This window comes from Mus musculus, chromosome 11 (genome assembly GCF_000001635.26).
Source record: "Mus musculus strain C57BL/6J chromosome 11, GRCm38.p6 C57BL/6J".
Classification (NCBI taxonomy): domain Eukaryota; kingdom Metazoa; phylum Chordata; class Mammalia; order Rodentia; family Muridae; genus Mus; species Mus musculus.
In genome coordinates this window covers 74,404,366-74,431,296 of record NC_000077.6, presented here as the reverse complement: position 1 = coordinate 74,431,296, position 26,931 = coordinate 74,404,366, and the positions used below count along the sequence as shown (strand labels likewise).

At 46.4% G+C, this 26,931-nt stretch overlaps 1 protein-coding gene across 14 annotated transcripts in view; it reads left to right on the top strand.

Moving 5' to 3' along the window:
- Positions 1-26,931, top strand: part of Rap1gap2 (RAP1 GTPase activating protein 2) — a 227,560-nt gene that overhangs the window by 179,619 nt on the left and 21,010 nt on the right. For all 14 annotated transcript variants that reach the window (NR_157089.1, XR_388484.3, NM_001015046.3 and 11 more), the window contains 9 exons: positions 5,307-5,385; positions 6,062-6,115; positions 8,784-8,867; positions 14,965-15,065; positions 16,777-16,906; positions 18,845-19,000; positions 23,338-23,409; positions 23,900-23,986; positions 25,440-25,574. Coding sequence is in view for 12 of the 14 variants with exons in the window: in NM_001015046.3 (NP_001015046.1) it covers positions 5,307-5,385; positions 6,062-6,115; positions 8,784-8,867; positions 14,965-15,065; positions 16,777-16,906; positions 18,845-19,000; positions 23,338-23,409; positions 23,900-23,986; positions 25,440-25,574 (898 nt within the window). In the remaining 2 variants the exon portion in view is untranslated. The remainder of the gene's footprint in view (positions 1-5,306; positions 5,386-6,061; positions 6,116-8,783; positions 8,868-14,964; positions 15,066-16,776; positions 16,907-18,844; positions 19,001-23,337; positions 23,410-23,899; positions 23,987-25,439; positions 25,575-26,931) is intronic.

The window sequence follows — 26,931 nt, the reverse complement described above, 5'->3', positions numbered from 1 at the left end:
AAATCTTTGCAGAATATAAAGAATACTTATGATGGTCAAGAAAGAATTACTTAGCAATGTAAAGAATGGTTACTGTGCTATATGCTATATAGTTATAGCATTATTCATTCAATGCCTGTTTCATCAGCATTTGGTATGTGCCAGAGTACTGGGGATTAACCCCATGGCCTGTGCATGCTAGGCGAGCACTCTGCCATTGAACTTCACTTGCAGCGCTTGCTTTGAATATTCTTATTCCTCTCAATCCTACTCATCTCCTTTCTGTGGACTCAGATCTTCATAGGTTTCTTGGGGTGGCATAAAAGATAGCTAGTGATAATAGTTCAAAGCCCGTGTGATGTGTGTCAGAGTGGATGTAGGATCAAAAGATTGTCCTAGAGAGTAGAGGCAATCTAGATTATGTGTAAATTTTGGAAGCTTGTTTGTCTTCTTAATCTCCAGACTATAGAGGAGAGTATGTCATGATCAGGCATATAGAATGAATGAGTATATCATGATCAGGTATGTAGAATGAATGAGTATACCATGATCAGGTATGTAGAATGAATGAGTATTCCATGATCAGGCATGTGGAATGAATGAGTATATCATGGTCAGGCATGTAGAATGAATGAGTATATCATGATTAGGCATGTAGAATGAATGAGTATACCATGATCAGGTATGTAGAATGAATGAATATACCATGATCAGGTATGTAGAATGAATGAGTATACCATGATCAAGTATATAGAATGAATGAGCATATCATGATCAGGTATGTAGAATGAATGAACTGGCTAAGATGAGGAGAATGGTTTGGGACAAAGGAAAGACCCCAGCAGGGAGGTGGGTCAGGAGGCTGCTAAGTTGAGCAGAGCTGGATAAGTGCAGGTTATGATCCAGGCTACCATTGTACAATACGAGTGGCCTCCTCCAGAGCTGTACAGACTGGCAGCCGTGGTGGGAACCAAGCCATGGTAGCTTGTGCTGAGAATAGAGAAAAGTGGGTGGGTAGTTTCAAACACGTGGGAGAACTGACATTAAGAGACAGCCAAAATGTCAACAAATGGGAAAGGGATTTACTGCTGATGAAATGCAAATAACGGTGTGCTTTCAGAATGACTTAAACACATTTAAGGCCTTAAAAGAAGGCAAAGAATAAAGAGCGTCTTTCAACTGGGCCATAAACTGCTGCTGGGAGAATTGAATCAGGATGGCATGGGTGTATCTAGAGAACAATTAGAATTATCAGAGCGAAAAGCAGTTGTTGACATAATCGTAACGCACAGGATAAAATCTAATCTGTTCAGAGAGTGAGCTGGGAGGGAGTCCCACAGAATCCACCCAGGATCCAGCGCAGATGAAGAGATTAAATGTAACAAAAGAAGAGAAGACTGGACATCAGGCTGGGAGCTCTCTGCATTTGTCTTGGGAGTTCCTGAGGGAAGAGTAGACACGGTCGTGAATAATTACCCAGAAGTCAGTGCTGTGACTATGTGAGAGCTGGAGAAAGCTCACAGATATACTGCAGATCATGGTTTCAAAAATATAGCAATACCAGTAGACATGTTTAAATGAAACAACAGAAATCAAAGCTTAGTCTAAGGTGATGCTACTTAGTTAAAGGCAGTCTCTGAGGCGCTGCCATCTCTGAGGTGCTGGCATCTCTGAGGTGCTGGCATCTAGGTGGAGAACAGATTTCCCCTTGGCCCTTAATAGTTGTTGGGCACTGGGATACCATCTTTAAAGTGTTGCAACAGCAAACAAGAACTCTTTTAACCCATGTTATCATTTATCATTAAAGATAAAATGAAACTTTTCAAACATTAAAAGTTATTTGAGCAGTGTGCTTCTCAGAGTCTCCCAGGAAGAGTTACCAAAGGATACACTTTAGCCAGGAGAAAAGAGAACCTGGAAGCAGAGGTGCAATTAAAAAGTAACGAGAAATAGGTAAATAGTATTGATGAGTCCAGTTGCTGACTAGCACAAAGCAGTGGCTTTGGCAAGTTTAAAAGGAAGGCTGAACTTTATTTATAACAAAAGTAGAAAGGCTGTCAGGAGGGAAGGCGGCAGTGGATGAAGCTTACAGGCAACAAAGTTCCAGAGGCTGCAGAGGGTGGGGGTGCAGGGAGGGGAGGTTAACACGTATTATACCTGGAGATGCAGGATACAGAGGGATAAAAAGAATAGTAAAACCAAATCAAGCAAACAAACCCACAAACACCAGGGCCTCATTCATTCAGTGGAATGCTAGAGAGGAGAAATAAGAAAATAACCCACAGAAAATATAAAAGGACAGACTCAAAGCGATTCCAAACATGTTAGTGATTACCATAAATACAAAGAGATTAAGCTAGCCACTAAAATATTAGAAAATCAGATTGGATTAAGAACGTAGCTATAGTTTGTTCTAAGAGACATTGAGAAAACAATGGCATGAAAAGGCTTAGAGTAAGGGAATGGGTAAAGACACACTAGGGAAATAATAACTAAGAAAGGTGGCATGGCACTATTAAAACAAGGCAGTATAGAGTCTACTTAAAAAGCACCAGGCATAAAGAAGCATGCCTATGTCACCTGGGAATGTTTCTTCCCCACTCCCAGGGTTTTCCACTGTGTAGTAGGAACACTGCTGTGTTGCACTCCTGGCTCTCCCGGTTCTTTCCCCTGTTTCACATAGCTTTGTTCTGGAGCAAGAACTTGATGTACAGCTATGTTCCTTCTCCCCTTTCCTCATGGAGTTTTCTCCTGAGCCTCCACAGGAGGAGTCTTGGCCCTGCCTCACTGTACCTGTGATGTAGGTAGTTTCTGAGACTTGGCTAAGTCTGTTTCATGGTCACACTGAACTGTGTGTTCTCACTAGGTGTTTGTCAGCAACAGAGGAATGATTTCAGTGCCTCACTGTCTAGTCTTCCTGCTTACTATGTTTGTTTTGAGTTTCTTCAGGATAGAGTACGGAATGATGCTATTTGCTACCTTTTAGTTAAGAGGACAGGAGGCTGGAGAGATGGCTCAGTGGTTAAGAGGACCTGGGTTCGATTCCCAGCACCCACATGGCAGCTCAAAATCATCTGTAACTCAAGTTCAAGGGGATCTGGCATCTCCTTCTGGACTCTGTTGCTACTATATGCATTTGATGCATGGACATAAAGACAGGCCAAACACCCATTTAGTATATATATATATAATATAAAAAAGAGGACAGGTCCCTGAGTACTAATTGTTGTGGCTGTGTACTTGGTAAGGTAGTCTTAACTTTAAAAAGGAGGAACCTGGGCTGCAGTGGTGCTTCATGATAGAAGCCTTGCTTAGCATGTGCAAAGCCCCTTGCAAGAAAACAAAACAACAACAAAAACTCCAAAGCAAGAATTGAAAGACATTTAGGGAGGAGTAGACAAAAACCCCAGTTTAGTAGAAAATTCTGATAAAAAATCTCTCAGAAAATAATGGCTAAGACAGAACAAAATTGCAAGGCCTATAAAAGATTTGAACACTACAATAAATAGATTCAATCTTGTATGTTTGCTCTCAACAAAAGAAAAAAAATACATCCTTTTCGAATGAACCCACATGGACTATAAGAAAGGAGAATAAAAAGACCTCTGTATTGTTTGCAAATTTAAAATAATACAATATAGACTATGCTCCTCGAATATGACAATTAATTTATAAACCAACAATAAAACACTAGAGGGGAAAATAATCTTGTATTTGGAATTTTTTTAAAAGCCCCTTTAAATAACCCGTAGGCTGAAAAGGAAATCAACAAAAGAACTGACAAAATATTTGGAACAAGATGGCAATAAAAACACTACCTATCAAAGCGTGTGGGATGCAGCTGAAGCGGGCTTACACACAGACGCAGAGTTGCAGATGTGTTTGTAAGAAAGAAGAAAGACAAAATGAATACATATGCAGGCTGGTAAGCCAGGAAAAAAAATAACGGCAGGGAAGAGAAAGAAGGGGATGAGAAAGATGAGGTCAGAAAGATGGGAGCAGAAAGCATGTGTAGTAAAGGTGATAAGGCTGAAACGGGTAAAGCTCAGCTAAGAACAGACAGTAGGTGGGTGATGGGTGTAGCCTGGTTGCCAGAGTGCTGACTTAACATGTCTAAGAGCTTGGGTCCAGCCTCATGGCACTGCAGAATGAAGTGGAAAACTACCTGTGATTAGACAAGGTTATCGCTATGTGAGAGGGATGCAGCTGCTAACAATAAAGCCTGAGATCATAAGACAACTTCATATCAATGCATGTCATGAACACTTGGATGAAAAAACTTAAATTATCCAAATTGATTCAATAAAGAGTTGAAATCTCTATGTTTACCACTGTAAAGGGGTCTCTTATAGAGGATAGGTGTCCAAGAAAGTTCACACAAACAGTGTAGCACACCTTTAGCAAACAGAATAAGGAAAAAAAATATAATTCATGCATCATACACACCATTTAAAGGACAGGAAGCTATCCTGTTATTTTGTTTCCTTGTTATGGAATCCTGGCAAGGGAGGTGTATGAAGAAGGGGAAGGAGGAGGAAGGGGGAGGAGGAGGAAGAAGAGGAGGAGGAGGAAGAAGAAGGAGGAGGAGGAAAAGGAGGAGGAGGTGGCAGCGGCCAGCATTGTTTCGGAGCATAGATGTGATGATCTAAATAAACAACCAATTAAATTCAGGAGAATATTAAAAATTTATACACCAGAAACACTCAGAGTTTCACCCATGGTACGAAAAGATGGCTTAACAGAGTTACAGCCCACAAGGTTAACGGATTAAAAAATCATATGATGATCTAAGCAGATGTAGAAAGTGTTCCGTGAAATTCAGCGCTTTGATAATGTGCTAAATGAATCAGGGAACAGGCTAAATTTAGAGTCTTATGTTGAATCCCATTCTAAAGCAGATTCCATCCCATTTATATTTTGAGTAAATCCAGATTTTCAAATATTAGATTATCTTTCATACAGGTTCATTTGCATGTCAAAATCTAAATATATCTAGAAACTGAGCCCAGTGCACTGGGAGAATTAAAAACAAAACAAAACAAAAACCTTATAAACCAAAGAGTAATGGTGGCCTTGCAAACAACTAATTGCATCAGCCATTTCCCCCATGTGATCTTTAGGTGTCTACAACCCCTGGTGCACACAGTAAGGAGTTCATTTTCTCATCTTCAGTGTGGTATCTGTTTTCATGAACTGGGACTCCTGACTGGAGAGGCAGATCTGTTCCCAGGGAGATGGAAGCAAGGAGCCCTGTCTGGTGTGACCTCAGCCACTTCATCCACCGACTCTTTCATGGATGCCCCCTTCTTACCCTTATCTATACACAGGTCCAAACTGAAGACGGTGCATGAGAGAATCCCCTTGGCTGGATTGAGCAAGTTGCCCAGTGTCCCTCAGATTGCCAAGGTAAAAGCCAAAATTTAAGGGAAGGAAGGTGGCTTTCTCTATCCCCTTAGGGCTAGCTCTGGGGAGGGAGTGTAGGCTCTACTTTGGGAAGGATACTTTGTCTTTGCCTAGATGGGGTGAGATGGCTCTTAGCAGTTGCCTCCATCTTCCCTCCCTGTCTCTATCTCATCCTTTCACCTGAAGCTGCTTAGGGAACAGCCTACTCCACCTGGGAGACAGGAGAAGTAGGAAGGCAGGGCTGGCCAAGGAGCCTTCACTGAGGAGTGGGGGCTGGGCTGGGCATGGCATGATCCAGATCCTGCCCTGCCAAGAGTAAGGGACTGTCACAGGGCAGAGGTGCATGCCACTACATGCGTTACTGGGAACTTGGGAATGGAGTCAGCACAACGGAGTCAGAAGGGAGGCTGGCTGGCCCCACTCAGAATAGGAATGGGGGCAGGGTGACAGTTTCTTGGTATTGTCTTCTAGTCAGAATAGAAATGTTTCTTAGGCTTCATTTTGTGCCCTTTACTTTATCATGAGAGCCTAGAAAGGCTAGTAGACTGTCCTGGGTCCATATTAATGAGCAACAGAATTTGAACCCTGTGTGCTTTGTGATGCTTTCTCTATGGGCAGAGGAGCCTGTGTGTGCTTTATAGACATGGTTCTTGACTTGTGTGTTTTTCTACCTTCTCAGGCTTTCTGTGATGATGCAGTGGGGCTGAAATTCAACCCTGTTTTGTACCCCAAGGTGAGTAGTTTGTGCTTGTGGGGCAGTTGTCCGAAGCTCTTTAGCTTGGCTTAGATCTGGGACTCCATGGTGGGGGGAGTTCCTTGTATCATGGTGGGGTCATGTGGGATCTCTATGATGGTCTCCTATGTCTTCCTCATTTCTTTCTTTTCCACCCACAAACTGGTACCCTGGGAATCATACCCAGCCATTCCTGGGCTTCAGCCCCACTGAGTAGGTTCCTGGCCTGCTGTGAAGGTTGGTGGGGGAGGGTAGTAACTTTGAAGTTTCTGCCTCTCCCCAGATGTACTTCTCTGAGGCCAGTGTTGGGCTTGGGTATATTCTGTCTATTCCTGGGGAGCCAGTCACCCTGACATCTTGGAGGTATGGGGTACAGAACTCAGAAAGAAACACATTAGGAAGTTAGAGGCCAAACCTTGGATCCCCATTGCCTATATTACTACAGCTCTGAGGTCCCCTAAGCCTTGCTGGCCTTAGTTAATAAGCCGGCTGTTCTCTGATATTCACCCTCCTACGACTGGCCTGATCTTGACCCCAGTTCTAGTATGGGGATGAGCACAGGGAGAAGCAATAATAACAAAACAAACCAACAAATGCAGTCCACAGCAATTACAGCGTGACAGTGCTTAAATCACCCGCAGTGGAGAATTGCTTGAAATTGCCCATAGGAAAAGACCTTGAGTACTGACTGGTGCTTCATAAGCTAGCAGAGGCTCGGGGAGAAAAATGGAAGCAGAGATGTGCTTCCACTATGACTTCTGCTGTGGTCAACACTGCTGCAGCTGGGGGTCAGGTCTGTCTATCTCCCAAGTCTCAGCTCTGACAACCAGGAAACGTGGAGATGAAATTTCTGGTCGGGAAGCAAAACCTTCACCCTCCTTCAACATTCAGAACACTCTTGACCACATCTTAAATTGCAGCGACTGGGCACCACACTCTCAGAATCATCTGTGTGTCTGCCGGGGGTGGGGGGAGGTGAGCTGGTGGTGGAGTCCATTGCTGCACAGAACATTTCTCTCAGATGACTCTTTGCAGTCATTTTAGCATCTGGTAGACGCCAGCAAGGGGCTGCACTCCAGAGAATGATTTCTGTCGTTCAGGCTGACCTACCTTTGTAATCAAAGCTGAATTAGTTTATCAGCCAATAAAACCCCATCAAAGGGGCCTAACTGAACTCAGGTTTGGCGGTCCTCGTCACAATCATCAGGGAGCTCATTTATACCTCTTCCGTTACCACCACCCGAGGGGCCTGGTGGTAACGGAAGAGCAACTGTATACGTCATGCTGTCTGCCTGATGTCCAGCTGCAATGTGAATCATGTGTGTGATGTGTGTGTTCACATGTGCAGAGTTTACAGTGTTCCTTGGAGGGTCTCCATGGCCCACTGCTTTTTCCCTGCAGGGCAGCTGTTCCCACCCCTCCTTTTTTTTTTTTTAAAGGTTTATTTATTTCATGTATGTGAGTATATTGTTGCTGTCTTCAGACACCAGAAGAGGGTATTAGATCCCATTTCAGATGACTGTGAGCCACCATGTGGTTGCTGGGAATTGAACTCAGGACCTCTGGACAAGCAGTCAGCCCTGCTGCTTCCTTCTTTGACTCACCCAGGCAGCACTGGGAAAGCTGAGGAGCACCCCTTTCCTCAGATAGCTGAGGCCTTTGCAGCAGTAAAGAGTAATGACATCCTATCTGGGGCCACATATTCCAGCCAAGCCAAGCCAAGCCAATCCAAGCCAGGCTTCTTCCTCTAGCATGGCACACAGGCAATTCCTTCTTTGTGTTGTAGAGGTTCCACCATAGCACTCAGGCAGTCTTCTCTGCTATGGCTTCAGCTCTGCTATTCCCATCATAGATTAGGTAAGACAGTGACAGCTGGGTGCTTGCCACTGTATTTGTGCCTGGTCTCCTTACATCTCTGAAAGTTCACATCTGCCTTTGACAGAGGAAGGTGCTGAGGCATAGAGAGGTTGGCTGCTCACTGAATACTACATAGTCCCAGCAGTGGGTTCAGAATTACACTTCAGTGTTTTCTGACCTCAGGTACCAGTTTTGTGAGGGAAAATGGAAGTATAGCTAGAACCTGTGACCAGGCGCTTGCTCTCTCTCTCTCTCTCTCTCTCTCTCTCTCTCTTCCTAACTCCCTCCCTTTGTCCCTCCCTCTGTCTATCCCTCCGTCCCTCCGTCCCTCCTTCCTTCTTCTTCTTTCCCTTTTAACATCTTCTCAGAGTGCATTCATTTTATGGGCTGACCCCTGGGTAGGAACAATGACTTGCTCAAACTTTCATTTCTGAAAAGATTTTGAATTAGAGCAGAGCCATCCTCACTGGCTGTTTGCATAGGAATTTAGCTTTATTGTTATTATTATTATTATTCAGCATAAATAGAACTGCGGGGTAAAGTGAATTCCTTATGTCTCAGCTGTGGCTGGCACATCTGGATGGGATCCGAATGGGAGGTTGGCTACTGCTGAGGAAGCTGAGGTGTTGGGAGTGGGATAGGGTCTTGGAGCAGCATCCTGACACAGATGAGCTCTTTGCTTCTCCTCCTCTGCGTGTGTGGCTGTCTCTTGTCTGGGTCCACTCTGCCGAAGCAGGCACACTCTCCTGTCTTCCCTTGCTTCCTGTTGACTTCAATCTTGGGTTTTTCTTTCTATTTTTTTTTTTTTTAGGCCTCCCAGATGATTGTGTCCTATGATGAGCATGATGTCAACAATACTTTCAAGTTTGGGGTCATTTATCAAAAAGCCAGGCAGGTAAGTTCCATCGTTCACATTGGTCATTGAAGCCTCTTGTTTGTGACCGCGTTACCTCCCCACCCCAAGTGTAGGAGTCCTGAGATAGATTCTCTTTTTCTTTTCTTTTTTAAGGTTTGTTTTATTTTTTAATTCAGAGTGTATACATATGTGTGTGTGTGTGTGTGTGTATGGATATGTGCACATGTGAGTGCACGTGCCCATGGGGTCCAGAAGAGGAAGTTGCATTCTCAGGAACTGGAGTTATGATGCGAACATCTGATGTGGGTGCTGGGAACTAAATTCCTCTGCAAGCGCAGCAACCACAGAACCATCTCTCCAGACCCATCTCTCCCTTTTCAATGAAAACACTTAATGCATTTTTTATTTTAGCTTAGCAGGCTAAACTAATCTTGATATTGTCATACCTATGTCATTCTATTTTGTTCTTCATTTCTGTCCCCCTCTGCTCTCCTGGGCTTCAGCTGGTTCCCTTACCTCCCAGTCAGGCCTTCCTTCTGCCATCTTGTTACACATCCTCCATTATCCACTGTTTCCCGCCTTCATTGAGATCGCTTCTTCTTCCAAGACTATGAACACACAGATACATGAGTACACACACACATATATGATCACACACATATATATGAGCACACACCTATATGAGTCTACACATACATGTAATTTTATTTTATTTTTTTAGTTTAGACAGGGTTTCACTATGCCTTGGCTGGCCTGAAACTTACTATATAGACCAGGCTGGCCTTAAACTCAGAGATCTGCCTACCTCTCTTACCTTGGGAGTGCTGGGATTAAAGGTGTGCACCAACTACCATGCCTGGCAGATACACGTAATTTTTAAAATTCAGGTGGCACATCTGCAACATTTGTCTTCCTGAGTCTGGATTATTTAACATGTGATTTTCTGTTGCATCCATTTTCCTGCAAATGTCATAATTTCAGTTTTCTTTACCGCTGCATAAAATCCCATTGTGTGATATTTACCCATTCATCTGTTGATAGACATCTAGGCTGGTTTCATTTCCTGGCTATTGTGAGCAGTGTGGTTATAGACGTGGGTGTGTAAGTATCTCTGCAGTTATTAAATGTTCTGAATACAGTTGTCACGTTTAAAGCATGAATTGGATTGGAGGGAGCTGAATGTTCAAGGGAGGCAACTTTGCAAAGAGGCCCAGGAGTTTCGTAGATGGTGATTAATTCTACACAGTATAGCCTAGTGCTTCCTCACTCCTTCATCTTATATTTATCTGTGAGCTGTCAGCCACAAGCAAACTCAAACAAGAGAGAGGGAATGAATGGGTTAGCCTAAGCTACTCTCTTCCCACCTTCTCCCCGAGGGGAATAAGCATCTCATTCAGTGGGGTGTTGGCAGGTTGAAGTCAGCCATGCTGGAGATATTTGCATCATGGAGATTAGAAGGGACAAGGCTTCCTTTGCTCCCTTGGAACATCAGTTGTGAAAGCCAGTTAAGGATGAAAGTTTCACCTGCACCCCACTGCTGCCTGTCTCTGTCTCTCGTAGCACCTCACGTGCTTCTTTGGAGTTATTTGGCTAAAATCATCTTTCTTAAAGTGGGATTCTAGGGCATGCAATCTAGTGAAGTATTTTTGAGCAAAATCTTGTGTGTGGTGACTGTTGCAGAGAAACATTCTAAACAGGCAAAGACCTATTTGTACCTTGGTTGAACTTGGTGGTTTTCACATTTGGCCACAAACTTTCCGTCTCCCCTACCTGTTTTCGACAATGAGCATTTACTAACATCCCAAGCAGGATGGCCAACTGAAGGTACCACTGTCTTCCTCATTTGTGAGGAGATTCCATCCTCATTCCCCCTTGGTATTCAAGTGCCCAGGCTCTGCTAATGGCTGGTCATTGAAGTCCTGTGGGGTTTTTACATGGCCATCTCTTTCTTGGTTAGCTGGTTTCTTTGTCTGAGCTATCAGACCACAGAAGACACAGGTCTGCTTCAAAGCACTAATTGGGTGGAGAGTTTCAGAGCTGAAAGGCTGGCGCAGATGCATCTCACAATTTAAGGGAGACGATTCAGGCTGCCACTGTAATGATTTCCACAAAGTAACATCTTTATTTCATACATCTCAGCTACTATAACCCCTGTAATTAAAGTTCTTTGCTTGTGAAATTTACCAAAACATATCTTACAAGGTGATTACAATCTAGTGTTTCAGCAAACGTTATAATTATTGAATATTAACCATCCACCTCTGATAAGGAGCTTGTGTATTGTTTGTGTGCCCAGTGCTTTGCTGCTGCAGGGGAGAAGCCAGGAAGTCAACATACTTAAAAAAAAAAATGCCAGGCAGCTTGTTGCTTTGCAAACCAACAGCTGGGGGACATTTAATATGAACATTTGTTGCATAAAAGCTCTACCCTGGACTTTGGATATTAATAAGCCTCACCTAAAATGTCCTGTTTGTCATGAACTGTGCTAAGCACCATGGGTGATACAGTGATGACTAAGGCCTCCTCCCTGAGCGTATGGTCAAGCTCAAGGGCTGTACATAAACAAAGACAACGATACTAGCCATGCTGGGTGTGAATCCTGGGAGAGCGGTGCCAGCCCCAGAAGGCACACTAGATTGTCTCCTAGTGGAGATGTAGCTTGCCTGGAAGCAGCTGCTCTCCCACACAGCCTGGAGTGACAACACCTTTCTGGCATGCTGAAGATCAGGATTGGTAATCTCAGTAAACTGCAGGGTAGTAGACTCTTCAGACTATGAGCCTCGGAAGCTCTGCCACAACCACTCCACTTGGCTTGCAGAAGCAGCCACTCACACATATGTAAAGAGCTGGGCTGGTTGTGTGCTAATAAAACTATCTAGGAAGAGAGGAAACAGGCTAGCCTTGGCTCCCAGGCTAGTGTTAGCTGCCTCCCTCCTGTTGAACAGCAGTGTCCATGCACTCTGGTTTCCCCAATTCATGTGGACCTGTCTGTCTGTCTACCTATCATCCATCCATCCATCCATCCATCCATCCATCTATCATCTGTCTATCTATCTATCTATCTATCTATCTATCTATCTATCTATCTATCTATCTATCTATCTATCTGTCTATCTATCTAACATCCCTCGGCTATATGCATTCAGAAGTCAGAGGATGACTTTCAGAAGTCAGTCCCCTATATACTACACACACTTACAGACCTCACTCGGGCTTTGTGCCACAGGCTTTGCACTGCTGAACGATTATCTCCCATTTTCCTAAACACATTTTAAACTGTAAGTGTATTCATTGACTTGTTTATTTTTGTGGTGCTGGGAATCAAACCCAGAGAGTTTTACATGTGCTAGGCAAGTGTTTTACCATGTTCCAAACCCCTAGGGGCTTTTATTTTGAAAGGAAATTCTAGAATGCTACTCTATCTACAAAGCCATTGTCACTGTCCCTTGTTATGAAATGAAGGCAGTTTATGTGTGTATATGTGTGTGTGTGTGTGTGTGTGACAACTACAATTGCTGACCAATCTAAATATTACTCTGGTTTCCCCAATTCATGTGGACCTGTCTGTCTGTCTACCTATCATCCATCCATCCATCCATCCATCCATCCATCCATCTATCATCTGTCTGTCTGTCTATCTATCTATCTATCTATCTATCTATCTATCTATCTATCTATCTGTCTATCTATCTAACATCCCTCGGCTATATGCATTCAGAAGTCAGAGGATGACTTTCAGAAGTCAGTCCCCTATATACTACATGGGTCTAGGAGTTAAATTTAGGTCTTCAGGGTTGGCAGCAAGTGCCCTTACCTGCTGAGCCATTGTACAGGCCCCTTACATGGATTTAATTGTATGTGGTGTATGTATGTATATATGTGTGTCATGCATATTGTATGTGTTTGTGTGTATGTTGTTCTATGCTGTTTTATCCATTTGTAGGTTCCATAGTCAAGAAACAGATTCTTACTATGAGGCCCCCTACATTTATAGTTACACCTGTCTTCTGCTCCCCCACCTCTGCTCTTCCCTCCAGTTCCTAGCTGTTGGCAACCATTTATTTGTTCTCCGTTTTTATTTTACAGTGTGATAGCACTGCACCGATATGGCATACCATATCTTTATTAAGTTATCAACTTTTTAGTTAAAAACCTTTGGGGCTGTTCTGCTCAGCAGATTATCCAACTTCTCAAGTGTGTCATGACTTTCTTTTTTTCTTGTCCCTCTCCTTCTGTTTCTTCTTTCTTTTCCCTTCTTCTGTCCCTCTTCCCTGTTTATTTCCTCTCTCCTTCTATTAATATAAGATAGAGTCTCACTGTATGGCTCAGGCTAGCCTTGAACTTGGTGCCTTCCCGAGTGCTAGGATTGCAGGTGTATGTCACCCTGCCTGGCTTAGGCACTGTTTTGATTGCTGAGTAGTAAGTAGTTCATGGTCTGGCCGCACACACTCTGTTTAGCTATCCATTCACTAAGACATCAGTCAGGGTGGTTTCCAGCTTTGGGGAATTATGACTAGAGCCTCTGTAAACACTGTTGCGTAGGCTTTGGGTTTTTGGAACTATGGTTTCATTTCTCTGGGATAATGGCCTAGCAGTATAAATTCTGGTCTCATGGTAAATTGCATGTGTGGCTGCCAGACCATTTTCTGGAGTGATTGTCTTCCCATCAGTGTGTGGGCGATCCAGCTTTTCTGCATCCAAGCCAGATTCAGTGCTGCTGGCTTTGAGTTTAGCCCTCTTGGTGCATGCGTGGTGTACCACATCATTGTCCAGTCTCCACTTCCCTGCCGCCTTAATGGTGCTGAGCACCTTTCTGTGTGTTTGGTTGTCATCTGTGTATCCACTTTGGTGAAATGCCTGCCAATGTCTTTTGACCATTTTCTAATAGTGATTTTTCATACTGCTAGGTTTTTATTTCAGCTTTACTGATCTATATTTCTTAACACTGTGTACTTTACAACAGTAAGAATTATGTCCACAGGTGGCTGTGGTGTGGTCACAGTGCCACAGCAATAATGATCTAATTGCAGGGTGTGCTCACCGCCCTTCAAAGAAACCCTACACCCATGCACAGTCTCTGTTGTGTTTCCTTCAGTTCCTGGAAGATACCAAATTCAAGGCCAAATAACCTGCTTACTGGTTCTCTGGATTTGTCTAATATATAACACTACAAGTGGAAGAATATTTTATGTGTGACATTTTTGACTGGTTTCTTTCACTTAGATAAATGTTTTCAGGGTTCATCTATGTTGTAACATGTATCTCCCCCTTTATTTATGGTCAAATCATGTTCCGTTGAATAGATATACCACATTTAAAAGAAATCTGTTTGTTGGTTGACAGATATCTGAGTTGTTTCCACCTGTGGGTTACATACAGTACTGCTCTTGATATTCATGAACATGTGGGTTTGTGTGTGTGTGTGTGTGTATGTGTGTGTGTGTGTGTGTGTATACGTTTTGATGTCTCGTAGATATATACCCAGGATGGAATTGCTCAGTGGTTAGCCTTTTGGTGAACTGACAGACTGTTGACAGTTATCTTCCCTGTTCACAAGGAGCCATGAACACTGGTCCTGAGTTCTCTGTAACTTCACTCATACTTGGTCTTGTCATCAGACCCATCCTAGTGGTTGTGAAGTGAGGTCTTATTGTAGTTTTGATTAATAAACACTTTTGTTTTGAGACAGAGTCTCACTGCGTAGCCCCAGCTACCCTAGAATTTGCTCTGTAGACCCAACTGGCCTCGAATTCACAGAGCTCTGCCTACCTCTGCCTTCTGAGTGCAGGGATTAAAGGATCGTGCTACCAGCTGAGCCCTACTTTAGAGTTTTGAGAGTTCTTTCTAGAGCCCTTTTGGAAGCCCGTGATTGGTTGTTCACTTTGGGTCATGATTTTGGTGTCAAGTCTAAGAGCTCTTTGCTCTGACCTCTGCTGGACTCCAAGGCCTCCTTACTCGGGGCCAGCACCCAGCCCTGCAGAGTCCTCCTCCATTAACCCATCCTCTACCTTAGGACAGTTACAGCAAATGTACTAGACAAGAATGAAAGGAGAAAGGGACCTGGAGTGTGGACAACCCTTCCACTCCACACTCAGCCGACTCTTCTCATTCCTTCTCTGGCCTGTGTTTCTTCCAGACCCTGGAGGAGGAGCTATTTGGGAATAATGAGGAGAGCCCAGCTTTCAAGGAGTTTTTGGATCTCCTGGGAGACACCATCACACTGCAGGATTTCAAAGGGTGAGTTCTGTCAAGGGCCCACAACATATACGGTTGAGGGCCTTGGTGGGGGTGAGGGGGCATTCTGTCCTAGGGGAACTCTGGGACATTTTCATCTTCTGATCCCTTGCTCATGTACCTGCCTGAATTCCTGAAGACTCAGTGGTCCTAGGAATAACCCAGAGTGACAGGTTGGCTGAAAGGCAGTGGCCTCAGCAGCGTGATGAGCTCGCTCCTGCTGCGGTTTGTCTTTCTAATTACGTTCAGCTCAGACTGGCAGCAACACGAATCCACCTTCCCTACCACTCACCTGGCAGGCGGAAGAGAACCCTGGGCCGTTTGGAAGGAAACGACCCGATTTGGACAGCGCTCAAAGAACAGATAATTAAGACTTCACGCAAACATAATAACCCTCTTGGCAGAAATCCACACAACCGTGTATGGTCATTAAATGGACAGAAAGCTAGAATATTGGGACTATTGTTTGGAAGTCTCTGGTTTTGATTTTCCTAAGGAAAGGCAACATTTCAGAATATTTTAGTTGCTGGCATATGGCTGAGAGTCCTAAGACAGCCCCTGCCCAGGAGCCAAAACCAGCACCTAACATCTTGTGTAAAAACACTTAGTCCAGTTGCAGTAGGCGTTCAAATAATTACTGTCTTCCTTAGCTTCCTTCTCCCTTTTTTTCTACCTCTTCGCTCCATGTTTTCCTTAGTTTTGAAGTCACTACTGTTGCTGGAGTCAGTCTACAACAGGCTTAGAGTCCCACCTCGCCACAAGCCCTAAGATGTCGGGCCGGTGACTTTACCTGGAGAAGATCCCAGTTCCTTATCTATAAGAAAGTGAGATAAATATAACACTATAGCACCTCCAAGGTCACGGGGAATTAGAATAGATAGTGCAGACAAAGCAGGGTTGGAAGCTGAGTGCCTGGCTGCGTCCTTTTGGCCCTTTGGGTCTGAGATGCATCTGGGTTTGTTGTTTTTTTCCCCTCCCAGTTGCTGAAGACTGGTTCTAGGCTGGCAGCCACATCTCTGTGAAGGGGGAAGGGCTGGCTCCTGGAAGGCCATCAGTTCCTCCCTAACTTCTCCTTCCTGCCTGGGATGATACAAACATGGAGGGGTTTGGTCTCTACAGGAGCTGGCTGCTTAAAGCCAGTCATCTGTCCCTTCTTCTGTGGTCTCCCAGTCTCCTGTGGGTTCACCCACATCCAGTGGAGTGACTCTCTGCCCTGGCTCTTAACCGATGACTTGGACAGAACAAAGGCTCAGCCTTGGGAGCTTTGGGAAGCTAGGCCAAGTGTTTGTGTGGGGTTGTGAATGGATGGTCATCCCACTTGAACCACCCCATGGAGGATGCATAACAAAGTCTTGAAGTTGAGGCTCTGTTTGTTGTCTTAATTTACTAGTTAGTTAATTTGGTTGTGTTGTAAGACAAAGTCTTACTCTGTAGCCCAGGCTGACCTCATACTCAGGATCATCTTGTTTTGATCTCCAAAGTGCTAGGCTTACCAACATGAGGCCACAAGGCTGGACTTTGTCTTTCATATGGATGACAGATGGTGGAACACTGGGCTAGGCTGTTCAAAAGAACAGATCTCCACACCTCCCTGTCTTATACCCTTGTTGGCCCTCAGCTCATCTCTTCTCACCCACCTATCTGCTATTCATCCATAGTGTCACCAAGATGCCACCCCACCTCACTCCTTCCCTCCTGCTCTGTTTTATGCCAGTTTCCGAGGAGGCCTGGATGTGACCCACGGACAGACAGGGGTGGAGTCGGTGTACACCACTTTCCGGGACCGGGAGATCATGTTCCATGTGTCTACCAAGCTGCCCTTTACGGATGGTGACACCCAGCAGGTAACCAGCACAGGAAGGCAGGGTCAAGCTACAGGTCCCTCCCAGTTGCCAGATATGGACATCACACCCGGTTAAAACACTTCCTCGAGGCTCAGTGGGACAGTACTTGACTAGCAGGCAGGAGGCCCTGGGCTCTATCTCTAGTATCAACGCCAAGAACTTCCCCTGGGAAGTCAATGAAGGGTCAAGCTGGGGGCAAAGCAAATAAGGTTGATAAGGCTGCATAGCAGATCTGTAGATGGGAGCTGGAAGCCGGTAGAACAAGCTGAGTGCTTTACTCTCAGCAACTTAGTGGCTTCAGAATGTGGCTTTTGAGTAGTGTCTGTGTCACTGCTGTGATATTCTCTAGGTTTCCGAACAGTGGGCTCCTGAGAGATCTACACCTGGCATGTGCCTGCTTCTTGTGGAACCTCTGTCCCCTATCCTGGCCCTTCAGCCCTTCTGGGTCTTTGCTGCCCTATGACTGTGAAGCTTGCATGAGTAGCCTCTCAGCCTCATTGCCTGTCCCTAACCTGTGGCTCCAGCATTAGCCAACCTTCTCCAGGCTTGCTGCTTTGAGCTGCACATCCCTGGGGTGGGTCTGGCTTTGGCAACTGATCCTGATTGTTGTGACAGCAGTGACCCCATCCTGCTTCTTTCCTCCTTCCTATCTCAGGGAACACGGGAGGGCCTCTTGACCTGTTTGTTTCTGCCTAGGAGCAGGGATGTGAAATCATAAACAATGTTCATGGCTCCTTGGGAGTAAAAGAAATTGGCAAGCGAATTATGATTTGGCTCCCAAATAACTGGATGTTCCAGAAACAAATGGCTGTGAGATTTGTTGTGTAGCCAGAGTGGGTTTTCCCTGGTGATTTCATCTTTGGTCCCTGTTTTTTTTGTTTTTGTTTTTGTTTTTTTGCAGTCCCTCTCACAGCAGGTCTCCGAGGCTTCTTACCTCAGGGTCATCTCGCCCTGGCATGTGCTACAGAGCTTGACTCTTGGCAGGGACCAAATTAATGATAGTTCTTTCATTCTTTTTGTGAAATGGGAACTCAGGTGTGTGTGTGTGTGTGTGTGTGTGTGTGTGTGTGTGTGTGTGTGTGTGTGTGTGTGCTTGTATGTAACAAGTGAGGTTGTTTGCATAAAAGCCTCCAGTACCGAGTTCAGAGATTAATAGATACCCTGTAAATGAGAAAATCAATTAGAAAGGGCTGAGCACAAGTCCTGCTTTCAGGATACGTTTAATAAAGGACCAAACACACAGGCAGGATCTGGCGTGCAGGAAGACATTGATATTGGTAATCATCTGTATGAATAGCAGTTCACACTTCATGGCACACAGTAGGGGCTTGTGACCTAGAGCGCATGGCAAAGCGCCCGGCACTGCCGGTCCATCGGTTCTCCTCTAGCTTGCTGACCTGCGCTGCTCTCTGTCCTCACCTCTGGTGAAATGATCTGCCTCCTCTGTGTACATCTTCTGACCACCCTGCCTGTGTTTTCAGGACGCCTTTGTGGGTAACTGTTGAGCCCTCTGCTGTGTTGCCACTGCTTCTGCTCCTAAAGCTGTCACCTGCCAGGGAGCAACTGACATAGCCACGGCTGACAGACTGCTTAGTGGGTTTTTTAGGTGACTTCTCCTGTGGTTGCCTTTCTTCTGGATCAGTTATGGTTGTCTCAGGGACAGACCTCCATTCTCTCCAGGGTTCCGAGTCCAGGCTCTGTACACTGTTGTTTATAGCACTCAGGCCAGCTGTTACCTAACAACATGGCTGTCTTTCTCAATTCTCCTTTTGGTAATTCCCACAGACTGAGAGAAACAGCTCCCCAAAGAGTTAGCCTTAGAATTCAGGGTTTATGGACAGTGGGATAAAGAGGAATTTGCTGTTGAGCTCTCTCCTGTTTTGTTAACTCTCGTAACTAGGAGGTATTTTCTGTACCAATGAGGCACTTTCTGTTTAGCTGCAGAGAAAGCGGCATATTGGGAATGATATCGTGGCCATCATCTTTCAAGAAGAAAATACACCGTTTGTCCCAGATATGATCGCATCAAACTTCTTACATGCCTACATTGTCGTTCAGGCTGATAACCCCGGCACAGAGACCCCATCCTACAAGGTAAGGAAAAAGCCTCCATTGGGGTAGTCATGGGCCCATGTACATTCCTAGGGTTGGAGGGCTCAGTGACAGCAAGAGACACCAGTTCATTACCAGTATTGCAGTCCCCATGGTTGGCCCAGCTTCTGGGATTTGGAGCCTGGCTCTGGGTGGAGAGTGCCCTCTGAGGTCTCCATCTGCTGCTGGTAGCTTTTCAGCTTCTCATACAACAGTGAAGAAGCCCTGAGCACTGGCCACTGTGATAGCATTAGCTAGAGTAAGCCAAAGGAGGAAGAGGGGAGGAGGAGGGGGAAAGGGAAGAGGACGGGAGGAGGAGGATAAAATCAGGAGGGGAGGAGGAGGGAAGAAGTAGAAGGGGGAGGAGGGGAGAAGAAGGTGGGAGGAAGGGAGGAGGAGGGGAGGAGGAGAAGGAGAGGTGCAGAGAAAGGGGAGAGGAAGACAAGAGAAGATGAAGGCTAGAGAGGCCTCACAGACCCTGGTCTCTGCATCAGGATGGTGTGGACAAATAAACAAATTTAATTGGAAGATTTTGGTGAGAATGCAAGACCTGGGTGAGACTCATGACCGGGGACTTTTCTTTCTTTCTAAGATGAAAGCTAAAAATGTTATCCTGGTCACTGCTGGTGACACATGCCTGTAATCCCCAAATCCTGGCAGATGTGAGGGCGGGGGCAGGGGAGTCAGGAGTTTCAAGCTAGCCTGGCCTACATAGTTGAGACCCTGTTAAAAATAAATAAATAAAAAGAGGATGTGGAGGGCGTGGGAGATGAGAGAGATTAAAGGAAGTTCGATTTTAGTCAGGTATGCTGCATGCAAGTGTGTAAATAGTACATTAAACTCCATTAATATGTATAATTAGCACACGCTATTTAAAAAAGAGAAAGAAAGAAAGAGAGAGAGAGAGAGAAAGAAAGAGAGAAAGAGAAAGAAAAGGGTCACCTGCTGTAACAGGAGGAGGTGTATGGGATATAGTAGACTGTTTCGGCTCCCAGCCCTCAGCATCAGACAGAAATAGGACACACTCCTTTGTCCTCTTCACTGGCTGCTTCTTCACCTCCCTTCTTTCTCATAACCCCCCAGGGCAGCACATCTCTGTAGTCCATTGGTTTGAGGGGCCTAGGACTCATAGGAGATAGGCTGAGCTGGGGATTTTAGGGTAGGGCTAGGTAGTCTCCAAGCCCACAGAGATCTTGTGAGTAAAACCAAGTGCTGGTTTCTGTTTGTTTTTTGTTTGTTTGTTTGTTTCCTGGGAAGAGAGATCAGAGTTCAGTTCCCACAGGGTCCCCTGCATCACAGAACACTGGGTACCAGCATCTTAAGACCCCTTCCCACTACTGAGGCGGGTTTGAATTTGGAAAGATGCCCGTGTCTTCTAAGGTGCTCCCCAGAGCACCCCTCCCCCCCAGGCACTATGGGTGATGCATAAACTGTGAGGAGAACTGGGTTAGCTCCCTCAGGGCCCCCTGGCTGACACTGGGCCTTAGCTGAACCCTGAAGTAGGAGGGCCAACAATGAAAAAGGAGAGTAAAGGCGGGAGGGACCCCAGAAGACAGAATGACCGAGCAGCCTGGGGTCTCTGCTTCTGTCTCTTTGTTGATGTGTGACTGCAAGTCAGTTCCTTCCCTCTCTGGGCCTTTGTTTCTATCTTTGCAAAACAGGAAATCTGGATTTTAAAGCCTCAGGGTCCTTCTAGCCATGGCTACTTATGGGAGCAGAGACAGGCAGGATGGGGTATGGGCTGCCGGATGGTTTGGGGAACTCTGTGATGAAGGTGACCTTTTGTACATGTAGGTCGACAGGGAAAGTAAAGACAAAAAACCTGAGTGATTGATGGTGGCTTCTGCTCTGGGCCAGGCTTTGCATTACAGCAGTCTTCTTCGTCTTCTACATTTGTGTGTGTGTGTGTGTGTGTGTGTGTGTGTGTGTGTGTGCATGCGTGTGCATATGGAAATCAGAGGCCAACTTGCAGGAGTCAGTTCTCTCCTTCCACTATGTGGCTCCTAGGGATTGAACCCAGGTTGTTAGGTTTGGTGGCAAGTGCCTTTAGCCACAGAGCCGTCTTTCTAGCCCCTCGGATAGTCTTCTTGAAGTCTAACAAGGCCCATTAGTCTGCTCATAGGGAAGAGATTGAAGCTGATTGATGCTGAGGGCACTTAGAGCTGAGGCCGCAGAGCCAGGGAGCCGGGAGCTGGAAGTCTTCCCAGGAGCCTCTGGGGCATGTGAGAAACCGGCCCCGTGGGTGTGTGTGAAGTGTGGCTGGAATTGAATCACTTCTCAGGTAGGGCTATCTCATTCCCATTCACTCCAGGTTGGAAAGAGATTCCAGCTCAGCAATCAATAGGATTCCCCCATCCCTCCCTGCAGGGGCCAGTCCACCTCACTCCTGGAGTTCTGCCAAGGTTTCAAGACTTGGCTGTGAAACAGGCAGCTGGGGAGGGCCTTCCCTTGCCTATCCTGACTCCCTCTGAGCAGCCCTGCCAGTCTTCTGGGTGGCAGGCCATCCCTGGACATGGGGGTTTTGTTGGGTCTCTAGCCTTCCCTCTCTAAGCTCCCCTGGGCATCTGGTTGTAAGCCGAGAGGAGGGGGAGACCGAGGTCAGAGGAGGAGCTAGGATACGGATGGGACGTGGATGGACATTACCAGAAAGGTCTTGGGCCCTGCCCTGCTGCCCTGTGGATTTAAAGGCATTCCTAAGACCCTTACCCTGTCAGAATAGACTACTTTAATGCAGGCCTGAGGAGGAGGGGCCGGGCTAGGGAAACAGCTGGGCCTGCAGGCATCTGTGCTTTGTCCCACATGTCCCAGATACCCAGAGTGGGCAGCCAGATTCTTCTTCTGAGATGGAACAAAACAAAACAAAAACCAAAAACCTGACACACAAGCTTGATAAGTCCCCAGATTGTCTCTGTCCTCAATACCTGTGTGTCTGTGTCCCCCTTCCCAACATAACAAGTACACATGTGCACTAGACTTGGGCCACCAGTGCATGGTTGGTGGCTGGGGGTGGGGGTGGGCTGTGTCTAGCAGCTGGGGCTCAGCCAGAAATCTTGTCAGTGAACACAAAACCATTTCTTGAGACTCTGAGTACCTCAGTTTGGGCCATGTAAATGGCCTTGAGCTTGTAAGAAGAAGGCCCCATTGACCAAAGCTCTGCTTCTCCCCGCTGGACCTGGCAGGGCCCCAAGCTGCCTGCTCACCCAGTCTGGCAGACTCTTGCATCTGCCCTACTTCACAGGACAGAGTGGTTGGCAGCCTGCCAGGGCCTTCACGTCAGCCACTGCTAGTGAAGGGATAGGGCAGCCTCCCAAGAGCCCTGTAGCCTCAGGGGCTAACAGCAGGTGAAACCTAGGTACTTGCACAAGAGAGGAGGTGAGGAGTGGAAGCCACCTGCTGCAGGACCACCCTTGTGCTGGAGTCTCTGGATGGTCTTACAGTCCAGCCTCAGCATCTGGCCAGAGCCTGGATGTCCCCCATCCTCTTTCCCAGTCAATGCCCTTGGTATCTCTGTGCCCAAGCCTCAGCCAGAATGACTGGCTCCACATGTAGAGCCAGGCTTCAGACCTGGGTCACTGCCTGTGTCAACTTGCAGAGCCCCAAGCTTTCCTTGCAACCAGTATTTACTTGTTTCTTTAAAAAAATTATTTGTTGTTGATTTTGCTACTGGTGGCGTGTGTGTGTATGTATGTGTATGTGTGTGCATGAGCGTGCATGTGCACATGTGTACTTGTTATGTTGGGAGGGGGGACACAGACACACAAGTACTGAGAGAAGAGACAATCTAGGGACTTACCAAGCTTGTGTGTCAGGTTTTTGTTTTTTTAATCTGTGGAGCCATTTCTGTGGTCCAGTAGTTACCTTTTAAACACTCTGAGTTTGATTTATGGCTAGGTTAATGGGGAGTCAGAGTTGGGTTGGAGCAGTCTGGATTCTCTGTGCCCCTTTCTCTGGTTTTAGGGTGCTTGTTCCATGTCTTAGCCATCTGTTTCCTCATCAGTAAAATGAGCAGTAGTTCTCAGTTGCTTTCTCTGGGATGGATGCTGTAATGGGGTAGGGAGGCAAACCTCCTGGCCACCACCTGCACTGTCTGTACTTAGGGTCTCAGTGGTTCCCCAGCCCAGGGCATCATCTGGCCAACTTGCTTCTGGCCCTTAGGAAGGCAGAGGGAAGGATGCCGGATTCCATCCCATCCAACCCACTAGAGGAGCATCGTATGGGGCTCGTGGGTGATGCTCACATAGACGTTCTGTGTTCTGGGAAGGAGGGAAGGGGTATGTTGGTCTTCTGTAAGGTGTGGGACTCCTAGTCTGTCTTAGTCCACATGAAATTGTTTCATTCAGGTATCAGTCACTGCTAGGGAAGATGTGCCTGCCTTTGGTCCCCCTCTGCCAAGCCCGCCTGTTTTCCAGAAGGTAAGAACCTTTTCTTTTATACTTGTCCCATCCCAGACCCCAGATCTCTGTACCCATGTGTCAGTAGTTGGAATGGGCTTGAATGTAGACTGGGAACATTGTGGGGAGATCCTGTTATAGCTTTGGGGGTATCTCCTTTCTGGATATCTCCCACCTCACCCTTTGAGGTCAATGTGGCCCTTGTTGGGAGTTTGATGCCAGGGTTGTCCTCCTGTTTTTAGAAGGACTTTTATACTGTGCTCTAGACCCAGGAGCCAGCCTCAAGCATTGCCTCCAGTGACCAAGGTGCCCTATGGAGGGTGGGTTTCCCAGCGCTGGGGAAGCTGGCTTTCAAGTTGGTACATTAGCAGGCAGGCCTGGCCTTGGCTGGAAATGACCGGATATGAGAGGGCTAACGCAGGGGTTCTCCTGCCTTTTTGTCACTGTGGTTGGAGGCGTTTGATTGACAGCAGAGGCCAGGAGAGTTCTGAACCTCTTTCACCTGTTTCAGGGCGCAGAATTCCGGGAGTTTCTGCTCACCAAGCTCACGAACGCAGAGAATGCTTGCTGCAAGTCGGACAAGTTCGCCAAGCTGGAGGTGAGAGGGCCACACGGAAAGTCTCCTCTGGGCTTGTTTGCTTCATCCTAAGCCCTCAGCTCTCTGTTGCTTTGGGAACATTTTTTTTTCCCTTGGTAGGAACTCATCTAGATTCTAGGACTTACCTGCCAATCATCAGGTTTTTTTTTTTGAACATGTAGTATGTCCAGGTCTTGCTCTGTTACCAAGGATAAGTGAGATATCACTTCTGTACTATGTAGTGCCCATGCTGGTAGAGGGACCTTTACAGAAGAGAAGCTAAGATTTATAATAGAGTGTATTTACTGTATTATACTATGGGCCATGATGGAGCCAGTGGGTAGTGACTGCTTCTGCTAGGGATAATGGAGGGTGTGTTCAGGGAAGGCTTCCTGGAGGAGGTTGCTTTTGAGCTGATGAATCTTGACATCTGATAAAGCTTTTGCATGAAGAGAGTCTGGAAAGTCATTCAAGACTCAGGGAACAGTCAAAGGTCCAATAGAATCAGACATTGTTGGGAGGGGGTGTGGCCAGATGACAGCCTCCTGTGGCTGGAAGACGGGACTGCAGATGGTTGGCTGCATTGAATGGCGCAGGGTTGTGGCTTGCAAGTGGTAGGCGCTATGAAATTTTTAAAAGTGTTTGATTCGCATGTTAGAGACATCATTAGCCAGCAGGTGTTAGAGTTGGAGGAGGAGAGGTTGAAGGGGAGATAGAAAAGGAACTGGCCAGTTAGAAATGATTAAAGAGTCTAAGAGGCTCAACAAAGGTGAACCCTTCACAGGAGGCACTGGGCTAAACTGCAGGTAGGCGTGTCCAACCAGAGGCCTGCAACCCACATGTGCCTCAGGGTAGCTATGAGTGTGGTCCAAGCAAAAATCATAGACCAGTAGGTATAAAACATTATGAACGTTTCCCCTGGTAACTGCCTGTGAAGTTCTTATAGATTGGCATTGTATCACACTGTCAGAAGGTTGGACTGGGAAGACATGATGGACTCCTAGAAATAAATAAGGGCAGGGAAAGTGGAATTGTGGGGTGACTCAGTCTTTCAGCTCAGGCTCGGCGGGGACAGTTGGGAGAGGAGCTTTGTTAGGACTGTGGCCTGCAGAAAGGGCTTGTCCAGTCTGTTGTGTCTGGAGTCCCCCTGGAGGTTGCTACCTGGCTGTTACAGAACCATGGGCAGAGGGGTTGTGCGTATAGATCCTGGTCTGAGATCTGGGGTAGGGGGTCCCCAGGGTAAGCCTTGGAAGAGCTGGTATGGCAGGGAGAGTGGGGGGGGGGCAGGCCTGGAACATTTGTGCTAACTGCAGCATTAGTGAGCATGAAGCCCATTCTCCTCCTAAATCCTACCGTGGCCAGGAGCTGGTGACAGAATAGCAGCCCTCAGACCAGGCATCCGGGCCAGAGAAGAAAGGACACGTCTCTCTCTGCTGTCGGTGTCTGTACACCTGTATATACCACTCCTTTCTAGGACCGGACCCGGGCTGCTCTCCTGGACAACCTTCATGATGAACTCCACACACACACTCAGGTCATGCTAGGCATGGGCCCGGAGGAGGACAAGTTCGAGAATGGGGGCCATGGAGGATTCCTGGAATCTTTTAAGGTATGGACGCAGGCTGAGTTTGGGTTGCTATGGAAGAGGGCAAAGAAAGAAAATGGCTACGTTATTGGGGATCCAGCCTGAGAACCCAAGGACTAGTCAGAAGTGACAGGATGGGGTGGGACTTTTTAAAGGGCTGGGGCATGGTGTGTGAGATTGGAGCAGCCAGTGTTGATTCCAGAGCGTGGGGTATCTCCATGCTCTCTCCCATCTTTAGCCCAGGAATCTCTGAGGTCACAAGCCTTGGGGTATTTAGTAGCTAGGTCGGTTGCTGCTGCGTGGTTCTTCCTTGCTGGCAGGTGCTGGGGCCCGGTTGGCGGTGGATGAGTGGGTGGAGCCACAGGCGAGTCTCTCCAGCTTTGAAAAAGAAAAGTTTTACCTAGAATGAGCTTCCTGTCCCCAGAAGGACTCAGATAACCACAGAACCAGTGAGGGGCACAGGTGGCTCCATTATCATGTCTTGGCTGCAAGCTTGTTGGTCCACACGGCACTTATATTGGCATCTGATTTGATCCTGACTACATATAGTCATGTACATTTGGATAGTGATTTCTGGATATCTCCTTTAACACAGAGGGGTGTGGGTGAGTGCTGGAGGGCAGGCTACAAGAGGCCGTGGGGTCTTAGGACCCTGCACCTCAGAGGTTCACACCTAGATTTTCTGACTCTAAGCTTACGTTTCTGCCAGGTTTTCCACTAGAGAGAGATTCATAAACATGACATTTTGAGGTATTAGGATTGGGGTTATATGCGCTTTTAAAAGTACCCAGCTACAGGATACTGGGAAAGATCTTTAAAGTTCGTAAGGTTCAGTTTTCTTGTTAAGGAACCAGAGATAATAAATTGGACCTCTGTCACCTTGTTGTGCGAGTTCATTGGAATAATGCCCAGAAATTGCAGATTGCCTATGACACAGTAAATACTTTTAGCTGTGGTAATAGGGCACCCATTATCTGTGCTGTGTAGGTTGCATATAAGACTTAAACTTCCCAACTGTCATTAGAGCTCCATGTGGAAGGCTGGAATTGTGGCTATAATAATTTTGGCATAATAATTCACACTCAATTTTAGTAATTGTAAGTATAGTTTTACATGTGAGGAAACAAAGACACAAACACTAAATAATTAGTCTTAGGTCACCCTGGAGACAGAGTTGAATTCAGGTCTCCCAAATTCCTAACAGCTACATGATACTACTCCCTCCCAGTTTCTGACCATGAAGATTCCACCCATACTGGCCAGGCCTGGGCAGGTCTGGGTCAGTTGTTCACTGCCCAGCTGACAGCTGAGAACAGGCAGAGCTCTGCTGGCCCTAGCTAGAACCAGCTGCTGAGATTCCTCCTGAGGGTGGGAGGAGCCG